Genomic DNA, 13,887 nt, shown 5'->3' on the forward strand with positions numbered 1-13,887 from the left:
AGTTTTCTTCATCTCATCCATGAGAATCATGTGCCAACAGGCCGCTGGATGAGTGTGGTTTCGTCTCATCAATATTGCCAAACTCGGTTGAAAGTTTGACATTCGAAAACATTGATGCTTTTCATCAGATTAGCATCATAACTTTTGCCGATGCCCAATGTGAATCAAATACTCTCAGGGCAGTCGCTTCTGCCTGTCAGACACAGAGAAGATGGGCAGCAAATTAAATATAGCAATGCAATAAACGGAAGGAACCCACAGATGAATCCACTGGTTCAGGCACAAAGAAACAGCACGAGTCTCTATCAACAAATGGATCGACCCAAGAAGCAAGAAAGGAAGAGAAAATAGTTTCAGTGTCGGGCTTGGATGTGGGAATCATCAGCAAAAGAAATGCCTTTGTTTACACACTGCATGCATGCTTGCACGCAACCCACCACCCATCTCAGCAACCGCTGGCCGTAGAAGGAAGTTCCTCCCGTTGAGTAATGCTCCAGACTGCACGTTGCTGATCCAAGGAGAACACAGTTGTATATGCTGAGGAGATCAAGCTTAGCCTCAAAGAAGACCAGTTCATGGCAGGTGTACAGTGACAGCTGCTTGTATATAAATAGTTTGTTGGCTGAACTATGTTGCCCTACGGAAAACAATAAAGAGAGAGAGAGAGAGATCCTGAAGCTGAGCGTAGAATAAAGACGATGACGGGAAGCATAGCGAAGAGGTGGAGAGTTCTCCAGGGGAAGGATAGCTGGAAAGGCCTGTTGGACCCTCTCGATGTCGACCTCCGCCGTAGCCTCGTCCTCTACGGCGAGATGGCGCAGGCGGTCTACGACGGGTTCATCAGGCAGAAGAAGTCGCGGTTCGCGGGCGCGCCGCTGTACGCCCGGTCGAACATCCTCCAGAAGGTGGCGCTGTCGCAGGGCCAGGAGCGGCTGTACCGGGTGACCAAGTTCTTCTACGCCACCTCCGGCGTGCAGGTGCCGGACGCGTTCATCATCAAGTCGCTGTCGCGGCAGGCGTGGAGCAAGGACTCCAACTGGATGGGGTACGTGGCGGTGGCCACCGACGAGGGGGCGGCGCAGCTGGGGAGGAGGGACGTGCTGGTGGCGTGGAGGGGGACGCTGCTGCCGCTGGAGTGGATCAATGACCTGGACTTCACGATGGTGCCGGCGCCGGACGTGCTGGGGTCGAGCGCCCCCTTGGTCCACCGCGGCTGGCTCTCCATCTACACCTCCGAGGACCCCAAGTCCCCTTACAGCAAGAGCAGCGCTCGAGACCAGGTATAACTCCCTCTCTCTCTCTCTCCCTCTCCCTCTCCCTCTCCCTCTCTCTCTCTCTGTCTCCGCCATCCATGAATCTACGTTGCTATAGGGAACAACAGCTCTGTGCATCACAGTCACCGTAAGAACTCTCAGAATGATTTCATTCACAATCATATGTTTCTGGTTTGGCTTTATAATTTTTGATATAACCTATACATAATATATATATATGTATATATATATATGTATATATATGTATATACGTATATATATGTATATACGTATATATATATATGTATATATATATATATCTATATATTCACAATTATGTATGCATGAAAAGTCAAATTGGTCGAAGGGAATCTTTAATTTCGATTGATTCTAAAAGTATTATGCACAATTGTAGATGCAAAGAACAATATACAACTAATGATAATGCTAATAATCCTGTTTGCAGGTTCTGAAGGAGGTGGGAAGACTGATAGAAGCGTACAAAGATGAGGAGACCAGCATCACCATAACCGGACACAGCCTCGGGGCCGCAGTGGCCACGCTCAATGCCGTAGACATCGTCGCCAATAGCTTCAACAGAAGCAGCAACCCCTCGTCGACGGGCTGCCCGGTCACGGCCTTCGTCTTCGCCAGCCCCCGCGTGGGCGACTTCGAGTTCCAGAAGCTATTCTCCGGGACGCCGGACCTGAGACTTCTCCGGGTCCGCAACGCGCCTGACCTGGTCCCGAACTACCCCATCATACCCTACGTCGACGTCGGCGTGGAGTTGGCCATCGACACCCGGAAGTCGGAGTACCTGAAGGCGCCGGGCGACCTCACCACATGGCACAACTTGGAGTGCTACCTGCACGGCACGGCCGGAGCCCAAGGACGCAGAGGAGGGTTCAAGCTGGCGATCGATCGAGACGTGGCGCTTGTCAACAAGAGCACCGACGCGCTGAAGGATGAGTACTTGGTGCCGGACTCATGGTGGGTGGAGAAGAACAAGGGCATGATGAAGGGAGCTGATGGGCACTACAAGTTGGAGGACCATGAGGAAGACAACAATGCTTAAGATTTCTTTTTGGTCAACTGGGAAATAATTGCAGTAGTGCAAAAATAAAGTTGACATTATATCATGTATCATTTTTTTAATAAACTTTTTGCATAGCAAACCAATAATATTTTATTATTAAAAAAATAAATCAATAAAATCAATTAATAAAGGAATAGCCGTATGATCGATACCTCAGCGTGATGTAATAAACATCTCAATATTATGACCGACACCTTAGTATCACATAATAATGTGTCTTCGTCGTTGTAGTTGGAGATAAACATTCATGATGTGATCGAAATCACCTCGGCATAAGAGCGAAAAACAAATCCTAATTGACTTCGAATCAGTATCCAACACAAACAACAAAAAAATAAAATCAACTTAACACAAATACAGTAGTGCAATAATACAGTTTCTTTTCCTTTAATTATTGCAGAGCAAACTAAGCAGTTTCATCTCCCAATATATAAATCAACCCTCGGAGACCTCAACATCTCCATGCAGGCTCAATTGGACGTAAGGGCATGTGCTGCCGATGGCCGGAGCAGCAAATGGTCCATGTAGCAGGCCAATTGCGATGCTTCTGTAAGTTGCTTCAGTCATATGTAGGCCGTCCCAGTGCACGTACCTGGAAGGATCACCACAAACCGTTGAGCCTTCGCTTCCACATTGCCTTGAGAAGTTGTAGTTGTATGGACCGCCACCCCCGCAGCATGCCACGAGAGGCTCCTCGCCGAATCCTGAACCCAGAACAAGCAAACGAAACATGGAGATCTCACGACGATCAGATGTGATGCAGAAGCATGAGGCTGTGAAGGCACTACTGCAGCTCACCGAATGCATTTGGGTTGCTGAATATACTCATGGAAGCTCCGTAGTAGTCGGCATAGATTATGGTGGCATGAGGATGCAGTTGCTGTAGCCGCTGCAGCTCAGCCTGCAGGCGGCCATTGTGGTACATGGAGAACTCGTTCAGCCACTTCAGGCAACCAGTCGTCGAGTCGTAATCCTCGGCCTGGTGAGTCCGGTAATAGGTGAGATAGGCGGAGTTGCATCCGAGAGGAGTGATTCCTGGAACCAGCAGCGTTCGTGCTCCCAGCTCTATCAGTTCCTGGGCAACCAAACCAACATGTGTGTGTGGTAAGAACAAGCACTGATCTAGTTGGCATATGTAGCCCGAGAGCTCACTGTGTTGGCTTACATCGATGGCCGAGCTGATGGTCGAGACGACTCGGGGAACGAAGGACTTGATCTCGCGCAAGCTTCTTCCCTCCATGAACGGGTTATTGTAATCATTCCCTCCAATCGCACCCATTAAGACGAGAGATTTGTGGAGCATGTCCTCGCACGCTGCCGACAAATGCAATATGAGATTTGAACCATCCTAGTGATCCTGCTACACCATGTGAGCCAGTTTCTGTGGGGTGCTCATCCCCTGACATCTTTGACTACTGAATTCCCCCTACAGCCACTCGTTAGGCATCATTTTATTGCTTGAAACGGAGTACAGCTTTAATGTCTAATGACCAGTTTCTCTCTGTCTCTCTCTCACCTTACCACATCTCCGACCACAAATCTGAGGGTCGAGAAAAATGCTAAGAGGACTGGCTACGGACTGACTACCTCAGCGTCTTATATATTTAATTATATATATATACTGTGTAGCTGAAATCTTACCTGTAGGAAGAAGATGTGGTCCAAAAGATTACCTGAGGAAGAGGAGCAGAGGGACGGCAGTAATTGCCTGAACCAGTGGATCTGGTCACCCAAGGAGACGTTGGTGAACTTGATATGGATCCCTCTCTTCCTAAAGAATCCATTCTCCATCGCCGTCGCCCCTCCCACCGCGAAGTTCACCCCCTTCCTCATGTCTCCGCCCGTCGTGTCCTCCAGATACGGCGGCAGCAGCGGCAGCCCCATCGCTTGCGCTGCAACCACAACCACCTCATGCTGAGATATACTGTGTCTTTACATGTATGACATGAACGAAGCGAAGAGGCTGCGTACCGATGAAGTCAACGATGAGCCGGCCGTCGGAGAAGCGGCCGGTGGGGCGATGGAAGTAGGTCATGCCGTACGGCGGGCGGCCGATGCGGATGCCGTCCCTGCCGAGGGTGTGGAGCAGGTTTCCGGTGTCGGCAAGGGAGTCGCCGAAGCTAAAGATGGAGGAGTAACAACCGGTGGTGGCCGAGCCAAGAGCAGCCGGGAGGAGGAAGAGGAGGAGAGTGATGAGGCGCAGAGAGGCGTTGACGGACACAAGGTTCGTCGACGATTCCATTAGAGATCGAGAGACGGAGATGCGATCCTTGGAATTGCCCCGTATCATGAAATAGGCAGCGACAGGAAGCACGTTTTCCCGAAGGGAAGAATAAATATTGTAATGGTTCTAATTCTTGCTCGTTGGGGTCACAATTGGGGCCGTTGAATTTGAATCGACTCTTAGATATTAATTATCGTGATATGACATAACCAATCAATTAGCCTATCTAAAATATTAATTATGATGAGATTAGAAATTATTGATGTCTCGATCAGTACTATATCCATTTGTCTTGGAAGAGTAAAGATGTCTGATATGTCTTAATAAATATGTCTCGGGGCGAGGAAGAAGAAGGCTCACCATATCTATTGTGGTAAACAACCCTGAGCCGTGGCCTCGGGGCCGACGCGCCTCGGTTCGGATCCGGATGACGGGGATCTCCCTCGGGCGTTCCTCGAGACTGCTGAGGTAGTCGCTCGCGATGGTCCAATCGGGATGGGGTCACCGTTTCCTCCGGGCAAAAACTCCTCGCCTGCGCGTCTGGTGGGGACCTTCGGCTTTGCACCTGTACAAAGGCCGAGTCGGGGTGCTCGGCCCGACCCCTCCGACGATCAAGTCATATGATGTGAAGGGGGTTTCAGATGAAGAAGTCTTTTTTGGTGTTCTCTCCCTCCCGTTCAGAATGCGAGGGTATTTATAGGGAAGATTACTATTTCCTAATATGCCCGCTTGCAGGGGGCAGGCTGGTAGTGTCTGACATTGGTGTTGGCATGGCGTGAAGAACCGAGCCTGAGCGCCTAAACCGATGTTCTGGTTTGTTTGACCAGGTGTTGTTGCGTCGATCGAGACGTGAGACGTCATCTGACGTCAACCGAGTCTTATCATAATTACTATTCTCATCATATTCCCCTCCTGGAAAGAAGTTATGCGTCGGTCGTTGTAACAGGAGTCCGAGGTATGGCTTCAGCTTTCAGGCGGGCTGGCCGCGTAGGCGCGGTCTCGGGAGCATGGAGCCGAATAGCACGACGCAGGCGGGCTGGCCGTGCAGGTGTGTCTCGGGGAGCATGGGGCCGAGGAGCACAACGCAGGCAAGCTGGCCGCGCAGGTGTGTCTCGAGGGGCATGGAGCCGAGGAGCACAACGCAGGCAGGACGGCCGCACAGGTGTGTCTCGGGGAGCGTGAAGCCGAGGAGCACGACGCAGGTGGGCTAGCCGCGCAGGCGTGTCTCGGGAAGCATGGAGCCGAGGAGCACGACGTAGGCGAGCTAGCCGCGCAGGCGTGATCTCGAGGAGCATGAAGCCGAGGAGCACGACGCAGGCGGGCTGGCCGCGCAGGTGTATCTTGGGGAGCGTGGAACAGAGGAGCACGACGTAGGCGGGCTGGTCGCGTAGGCGCATCTCGGGAAGCATTGAGCCGAGGAGCACGATGCAGGCGGGCTGGCCGCGCAGGCGTGATCTCGAGGAGCACGACGTAGGAGGGTTGGCCGCGCAGGTGTGTCTCAGGGAGCATTGAGCCGAGGAGCACGACGCAGGCGGGCTGGCCGCGCAAGTGTGTCTTGGGAAGCATGGAGCCGAGGAGCAAGGCGCAGGCGGGCTGGCCGCGCAGGTGTGATCTCGGGCAATATGCGACCGAGAAGCACGACACAGACGGGTAGGATGAGCAGGTGTGGTCTCCGGCAACATGCGACTGAGGAACACGACGCAGGCGGGCAAGCCACGCAGGTGTGGTCTGGGGCAACATGGGGCCGAGGAATGCGGCTCATGCGGGGAGGCCGCCTTGAGAGGAACTCGGCAGTCTACGACCGAGAGATGCAGCTCGGGCGGAAAGGCCGCCCTGAGGTGGACTCGGGTAGCCTACGGCCAAGCCATGTAGATATCGAAGGGGGTTAGGTCGGAGCTAACTACGAACCGGGAGGCAATCAGATAGATACTGAGCCTTCGCTCGGAAGAGACTGAGGCAGGGCTTAGATTCCTTTTACGAGGACTACATCGGATAGCCCCCGCAAGTGCTTGACTTCTTCTATGGAGCCCGCTGCCAGAAGTTGTCCTTTCTCCTCACGGCCGCCAAGGCCTCCGCCGCGATGTACCGGTTAGCCCGCTGGAGCATCTCTGGCACCGTGGTGGGAGGTCGTTCCACGAGGGACCAGAGGAATCTAGAAGGTCGCATGCCTATCATAAACGCCTGCACTAACAGAGAGGGGTAAGTGTCCGACAAACCCCGGATTTGCGTGGTAAAGCGATCCACAAAATGTGAGAGGGGCTCGTCCTCCCTTTGTTTGAGTCCGAGGAGCAGTGCCGCGGAAGGCTTTGGCCGTTCGTAGGCCACGAAGTGGGGCTCGAAGTCTTTGATGAGCTAGTCGAAGGAAGCGATCTTTCCGGTCTTCAAGCCGCCATACCACACGTGGGCCGGCCCTCTCAGAGTGGTAGGGAACGCTCTGCACATCAAGGCATCATAGGTTCCGTATAGCGTCATTTGGGCGCGAAAAGCAGCTACATGGTCTGCTGGGTTGGTGGAGCCATCGTAAGCGCCCAGAGAGGGGAGCTGGAAGTCCAAGGGGATTGTATGATCCCGTATCTCGGGCGTAAAGGGAGACCCTTGGTGTGCGTCCTCTCCGAGCTCTTCCTTGGACCTGCGAACCTCTTTCTGCACTTTATCGAGTTGCCAGCTGACGAAGCGTAACTGGGCCCGCAGGGAGTCCGAAGAGAGTGCCTCGGGTTCCGAGCGGCCGCTTGGGTTTGCCATCACTGGATCCCCGAGTGGGGCCGGTCGGACCCGAGGCGAAGCGGGGGCTCCGGAAGTGTCATGTGGGCCCGAACGAGTGCCTTGCGTTGTCGCAGTGGTTCGATCGCAAGCGGGTGCATCATATGAGAAACGAGCGGGATAATGGTTTGCACCGTACCCATCAGAGCTCGGACTTGATGAGCGAGGTCCTGAAAGGCCTCGGACGACACGGGTGAGGGGTCACCGGGGGCGCCGTCGGGCGGCGACAAGCCCGGGTTGTTGAATATCCGCTAATATCGTTCTGAGGTCGTGGCGGGGTGTTCATCATGATGGTCTCCATGCGAGGGATATTCCCCCGAGGCTTCAGTCGGGTGCGACCTCTCAGCCGTGGGCTCATCTGAGTCGCTCGGGTGATCACCCGACATTCCGGGCCCTTCCTCTAGCGCTAAAAATGTTGTGGTAAACAACCTTGAGCCGTGGCCTCGGGGCCGACGTGGCTCGGTTCGGGTCCGGATGACGGGGATCTCCCTGAGGCGTTCCTCGAGACTACTAAGGTGGCCGCTCATGGTGGTCCGATCGGGACAGGGTCGCCATTTCCTCCAAGCAAGAACTCCTCGCCTGCGCATCCAGTGGGGACCTTCGGCTTCGCACCTGCACAAAGGCCGGGTCAGGGTGCTCGGCCCGATCCCTCTGACGATCAAGTCAGATGATGTGAAGGGGGTTTCAGATGAAGAAGTCTTTTTTGGTGTCCTCTCCCTCCCGTTCAGAATGCGAGAGTATTTATAGGGAAGCTTATTGTTTCCTGATGTGCCCGCTTACAGGGGGCATGCTGGTAGCATCTGACATTGGTGTTGGCGTGGCGTGAAGAACCGAGCCTGAGTAGGCGTTAATTCACCTCAGCCGATGTTCTGGTCTGTTTGACCAGTTGCTGTTACGTCAATCGAGACGTGAGGCGTCATCTGACGTCAGCCGAGTCTTATCATAATTACTATCCTCATCAATATCATCGTGGAGATCGGTAAATGGAGATGGTGGCGTTGTAATAGTCAACGTAGATGATGGTGGCATGCGGATGCGATCGCTGGAGCTGGCTCAACTCATGCCACAGCAACTGGTCGTGGTACTCGGCCAAGCGGTTCAGGAACTTTAGACACCCGGTTTCAGGTTCATAATCCCTTGCGCTTGCACCGGAGAAGAACTCGAGGAACGTCGGGAGGCATCCGAATGGTAAATCTCCGGGAACAACCAGCGTCTTAGCACCGAGTTGGATCAATTCTTAGATATCAAATAAACGGGTTGTAGACGATGCTCTGAACCGAAAAATTATAATTCTGTGAGGGAATTCGATTTACGCTGATTGTTGAGCTAATGGCGCCGACGACGTTGGGGACAAAGGTTTTGATCTCGTCGATGCTTCTTCCTCGAAGTAGAGGTGGTTGTAGTCGTTCCCTCCAATTTCTCCCACAAGGAAAAGCGAATTGCCCATGAGTTTTGTTAGTGTCAACATCTTTACACCATGGCCTCGGGGCCAATACAGTTGGGTTCGGGTCCGAATGATTGGAGATATTCCTGAACGACCCTTGAGACCGCTGAGGTAGCCGACCGCGGTGGTCCGATCGCGACAGGGTCACTATTTTCTCCGGGAGGGGACCCCTCGCCTGGGCCTTCGGTGGGAGGCACTTCGTCTTCGTCCCTGCACACAGGTCGGGTCGGGAGAGCTCTGCCCGACCCCTCCGACGATCAAGTCAGTCAATAGTCTTAGGGGGTTTTACTTATTTTTTATCTTCCCTCTTCGTTCCGAACGTGAGGGTTTTTATAGGGAAGGTTATCGTTTCCTGATATGCCTGCTTGCAGGGAGCAGGATCGTACTTTGGATAATATCTGACATCGGCATTGGTGTTGCGTGAAGGACCGGGCTCCTGTAGGATAGCGACATGCCTCGGTCTGCGTTTTGGTCTGCTTGGGCCAGGCGCTGTTAGGTCAGACCGAGGCAAGCGACCCCCATAACTCCTTGGTCTACGTGACATATGAGACGTCACCCGGGAGCAGGTGACGTTAGTTCGTGTCCCATCATTATTATTACCCTCATCATAAAACTGTTAGTGTCAACATCTTTACGTCGTGGCCTCGGGGCCAATACAGCTGGGTTCGGGTCCGAATGATTGGAGATCTTCCTGAACGACACTTGAGATTGCTGAGGTAGCCGACCGCGGTGGTCCGATCGCGATGGGATTACTGTTTTCTCCGGGAGGGGACCCCTCGCCTGGGCCTTCGGTGGGAGGCACTCCAGCTTCATCCCTGCATAGAGGTCGGGTCAGGAGAGCTCGACCCGACCCCTCCGACGATCAAGTCGGTCGATAGTCTCAAGGGATTTTTCTTCTTTTTTTTTTTCTCCTCTCTCTTTGTTCCGAATGCGAGGGTTTTTATAGGGAAGGTCACTGTTTCCTGATGTGCCTGTTTGCAGGGAGCAGGGTTGTACCTTGGATAACGTTTGACACCGGCATTAGCGTTGCGTGAAGGACCGGGCTCCTGCAGGATGGCAACGTGCCTCGGTCAGCGTTTTGGTCTACTTCGGCCAGGCGCTGTCAAGTCAGATCGAGGCAGGCGACCCCTGCAACTCCTCGGTATGTGTGACCTAGGAGACGTCACCCGGGAGCCAGTGACATTAGTTCGTGTCCCATCATTATTATTACCCTCATCATTCCCCCCTGGAGGGAGCCATGCATCGACTTGTCACGAACGGTCGTCGCGCACCACAACAACTTCGTTCAATGAACTGTTCGTCGCTCTCATCTACATGTACAGCTACTTGGCAACCTATTTTGCCTTGGTTTTGTGTCACTTTGCTTATAAAAATGTAAGTTTGAATAAGTTGCAGCACTACAATGCGATCGCTCACCAAACCAAGCAAAACAACCCCAAAATAACCCAAATCAGCTCCGTTTTCGTGTGCGACGGGCTATTTTCTATAGCCCGCCTCCGCTCACTAAAATGTCAGCCATCTCAGCCCCTTTGAACCCCCCGGGTGGCATAGGGCTGGATAGGGCTTCGATATAGTGTCGGGCATTGAACAACCTTTCGCATCGCATGTTACCTTGATGAAAACTTATTGTTGCGCCCGGCACCCGGTGAGCAGCTGTTTGTGGACTTGCAGCTGTTCGTTCAACCCTCTAAAGTCCTTGTTTTCCCCTCTCCCTCTTTTCTCTTACGTATGCAAGGTGTTCGCTGAATTGCTTGTAAAGCGTCCCCTTTCGCGAGACGTCGGGACTTGTCCGTCGCTCGTTCTTTCGAACTAATCAACTTTCTCTTTTACAGGCCCTTCGGGACCTGCGAGAGGTTACAAGTGGGCTGATATTTACGGAGCAATATCGCAAGGGCAAAGCGCGACTTAGGCAACGCAAGCTAAGTTAGCGTCTTGGCCGCAAGGGTGCCTCACGCCTTAGGCAATTCCAGCTAAGGCCATGACAGACTATTGCTAGGGGGGTCTGAGGCGTGGCTTTTGCTTTAAGTGGTTGTTCCTTTCGATTTGCCCTTTGGTCAGTGTCGGGGAGGTTTCCCAAAGGGTCGCGATGGTCGATTGCTGGCCCGTCGTCCTGTGCGACGTGTGACTGTGGGGTATGACTTGAGCAAGGCAGAAGACTCGGGCGAGCAGGTGGCGCCGAGGTGTAGGAATCATGCAGTTTGCGATCGAGGTATGTGGCTCAGGTGGGCTGGCCGCGTAGAGGTGGACTCGGGCAGTCCGTGACCGAGGTGCATGGCTTAGGCGGGTAGGCCGCGTAGAGGTGGACTCGAGCAGACTACAGTCGAGGGACATGGCTCAGGTGGGTAGGCCGCGCAGAGGTGGACTCGGGCAGACTTCGGTCGAGGGACACGGCTCAGGCGAGCAGGCCACGCAAGACTCGGGCAGACTGCAGCCGAGGGGCACAGCTAAGGTGGGAAGGCCGCGTAGAGGTGGACTCGGGCATATTGCGATCGAGGGGCACGGCTCAGGCAAGCAAGTCACGCAGAACCGGGAGATTTGTGTCACGAAAGGATCCGACATGGTAGCGGCCTAGTCGGGAGGAGTCGCTATTAAACCGACCGATCGTGCGGGGAGAGGCTGGCCCCAGTAGGGAGGGGGCGGGGAAGGTGCCTCAAGAACCTTCCGTTCGCGAACTCTGCCGCCTTCCCGCGGGTACGAAGGATGAGCCTTACCAGGTTCGAGCAACGGATAACCTCCTGGAGGGCGAAGCCTCCGACCTGCTGGTGCATCTGAAGGCGACTCAAGGCGAGGTCCGCTTGGCGAAGGGAGAGACGCTTGTGCTCAACCAAAAGCTGGATGAGGCACGTGCGACTTCCGGGGCCCTGGCTGACGAGATTCGTCAACGATTGGAGAAGGACAAGAAGCTGATCGAGACCTACAAAAAATCCTCATGCTTTGAGCTGAGTCAGTTCTGAGATGAAGTCGTCTATCGATTGGGCTTTGATGATGGTCCTTGGTACATATTGTATGTCGAACTCACCGAGCTCCACCGACCATTTGAGGAGACGACCTGCAACGTCGAATTTAGACAAAACCTGCTGAAGCGGTCAGTTGGTAATTACCTCAATTGGATGGGCTTGGAAGTAGGGGCGCCTTCGGGTGACGACAAGCCTCGGTTGTTGAATAATCGACAATAGCGCTCTGAGGTCGCGGCGAGGTGCTCAACTCGAGGTTCACCATGTGGGGGGCGTTCCCCCGGAGCCTCGATTAGGTACGACCCCTCAAATATGGGTTCGTCTGGGTCGATCTGCCGATCCCTCGACATTCAGCCCTCCTAGCACCAAATTGTTAATATCAACATTTTTACGCTGTGGCCTCGGGGCCAATACGATTGGGTTTGGGTCCGAATGATTGGAGATCTTCCTGAATGACCCTTGAGACTGTTGAGGTAGCCGACCGCGGTGGTTCGATCGCGACATGGTCACTGTTTTCTCCGGGAGGGGACCCCTTGCCTAGGCCTTCGGTGGGAGGCACTCTGGCTTCGTTCCTCCACACAGGTCGGGTCGAGAGAGCTCGGCCCGACCCCTCCGACGATCAAGTCAGTCGATAGTCTCAGGGGGTTTTTCTTATTTTTTTCTCCTCCCTCTTCGTTCCGAATGCGAGGGGTTTTATAGGGAAGGTCACCGTTTCCTGATGTGCCCGCTTGCAGGGAGCAGGGTCGTACCTTAGATAACGTCTGACACCGACATTAGCATTGTGTGAAGGACCGGGCTCCTGTAGGATGGCGACGTGCCTTGGTCGGCGTTTTGGTCTGCTTCAGTCAGGAGCTGTTAGGTCAGATCGAGACAGGCGACCCCTCATCGATCTACGTGACGTAAGGAGATGTCACCCGGGAGCAAGTGACGTTAGTTCGTATTCTATCATTATTATTACCCCCACCACAGTCTGCCACAACAAACAAGATTCAGGCTGACACAAGGCAACAAGACGAGATCGTGTTTATCTGATCGGTAGAGGGCATTGTTTACCTGAATCGGAGCAGAGGGACGGCAGCAGTTGCCTGAACCACCCAAGCTGTGCGCCCAAAGAATAGTTGGTCCATGTAATTTGCAATCCCGTGGACCTAAAGAACTCGTTGTCGAGCGCCGTGGCCCCTCCGACGGCAAAATTCGCTCCATACCGGAAGTCCTCCGCGCAGTTTCCGGCGAGATATGGCCGCACGAAGGGCAACCCAACAGCTTGCGCTACACCGAGATAGATACCAACCATCGTTGCTCATCTACAGCCTCAGATTCCACGAGAGAGAGAGAGAAAGAGAGAGAGAGAGGGATGAGGGTTGACATACCGATGAAGTCGATCATGATCCGGCCGTCGGAGTAGCGACCGGTGGGATGATGGAAGTTAGTCTCACCATAGGGGGGTTGCCCGACGTGGTAAGGCTTACCGCCGCAGGAGAGCAGGTAGTTTCCGGTGTCGGCGAGCGAGTCGCCGAAGCTGAAGATGGAGGAGAAGCAGGCGGCATGTGGCGTCGGTGCGTAGGGTAACGAGGGGAAGAGCAAGGCGGAGGAACCGAAGCATGGAGGAGAAGGCCACTGGAAAGCGATGGGAAGCAGGTGCATCCATAAGTAGGAAGAAGAGCGGGGGTCGTCGGATGCATGTAACAAGTGGCGTCTCTCCTTTCTCGCATTCAACAACAAAACTGGAAGCTACCGACAAATAGTTCAATGACGATGATGCTGTAGTTTTACGTAGATTGTTCCTTGGGAATTGCTTGGCACACATTAAGAGAAAAAGACTGGTGCTCGTTGACGGTTGATTGGGAGAAGAAGACAAGACTGGAAAGTGTGGCTTCGGAACACATCCAATATCCTATTGATTGGACCAATAATGATTTGATATTTGATATTTTTATTAATTATAATTTATCTAAATATTATATTTTAAATATTTAAATGTTAATGATTTCTTATGAAAAATAGGCATTTGTAGGGAGCTAATGATTTTTTTTTAATTTATCAAAGTACCTTATGATATTCTCTAAAATTAAAATATTGACACTAAATAAAAATTATAACTCTCATTTGCTCCTTTTATTCTCTCAATTTCTGTTCTTTATTTTTTACAAAATATA

The 13,887-nt window shown here is 53.0% G+C and overlaps 2 protein-coding genes and 1 pseudogene across 2 annotated transcripts; 1 reads left to right on the top strand and 2 right to left on the bottom strand.

The window, feature by feature from the left end:
- The first annotated feature begins 525 nt into the window (after window positions 1-525).
- LOC135632839 (phospholipase A1-II 1-like) lies at window positions 526-2,441 on the top strand. Its single transcript, XM_065141657.1, has 2 exons — window positions 526-1,280; window positions 1,720-2,441. Exons 1-2 carry the CDS (start codon window positions 699-701, stop codon window positions 2,326-2,328), a joined length of 1,191 nt encoding a protein of 396 aa, XP_064997729.1. The 5' UTR covers window positions 526-698; the 3' UTR covers window positions 2,329-2,441.
- A 181-nt stretch (window positions 2,442-2,622) lies between these two features.
- On the bottom strand, window positions 2,623-4,702 carry LOC135632838 (GDSL esterase/lipase At1g28580-like). The gene is made up of 5 exons (XM_065141656.1): window positions 4,321-4,702; window positions 4,023-4,241; window positions 3,515-3,663; window positions 3,148-3,424; window positions 2,623-3,053 (listed from the first exon to the last, which is right to left on the bottom strand). Exons 1-5 carry the CDS (start codon window positions 4,637-4,639, stop codon window positions 2,785-2,787), a joined length of 1,233 nt encoding a protein of 410 aa, XP_064997728.1. The 5' UTR covers window positions 4,640-4,702; the 3' UTR covers window positions 2,623-2,784.
- Window positions 4,703-4,724: 22 nt separating this feature from the next.
- LOC135632563 (GDSL esterase/lipase At1g28650-like) lies at window positions 4,725-13,401 on the bottom strand (annotated as a pseudogene).
- Window positions 13,402-13,887: the final 486 nt, after the last annotated feature.

Source organism: Musa acuminata, chromosome BXJ3-3, assembly GCF_036884655.1.
Source record: "Musa acuminata AAA Group cultivar baxijiao chromosome BXJ3-3, Cavendish_Baxijiao_AAA, whole genome shotgun sequence".
Lineage (NCBI taxonomy): Eukaryota > Viridiplantae > Streptophyta > Magnoliopsida > Zingiberales > Musaceae > Musa > Musa acuminata.

What these genes read in the sequence shown, in the direction of transcription:
- LOC135632839 (XM_065141657.1), top strand. Translation starts at nt 699, where the DNA reads ATGACGGGAAGCATAGCGAAGAGGTGGAGAGTTCTCCAGGGGAAGGAT. An exon ending in AGAGCAGCGCTCGAGACCAG is followed by an intron (nt 1,281 to 1,719) that starts GTATAACTCCCT and finishes TCCTGTTTGCAG; the next exon opens with GTTCTGAAGGAGGTGGGAAG.
- LOC135632838 (XM_065141656.1), bottom strand. Translation starts at nt 4,639, where the DNA reads ATGATACGGGGCAATTCCAAGGATCGCATCTCCGTCTCTCGATCTCTA. An exon ending in GCTCATCGTTGACTTCATCG is followed by an intron (nt 4,242 to 4,320) that starts GTACGCAGCCTC and finishes TTGTGGTTGCAG; the next exon opens with CGCAAGCGATGGGGCTGCCG. An exon ending in CAGCAACCCAAATGCATTCG is followed by an intron (nt 3,054 to 3,147) that starts GTGAGCTGCAGT and finishes TTCTGGGTTCAG; the next exon opens with GATTCGGCGAGGAGCCTCTC.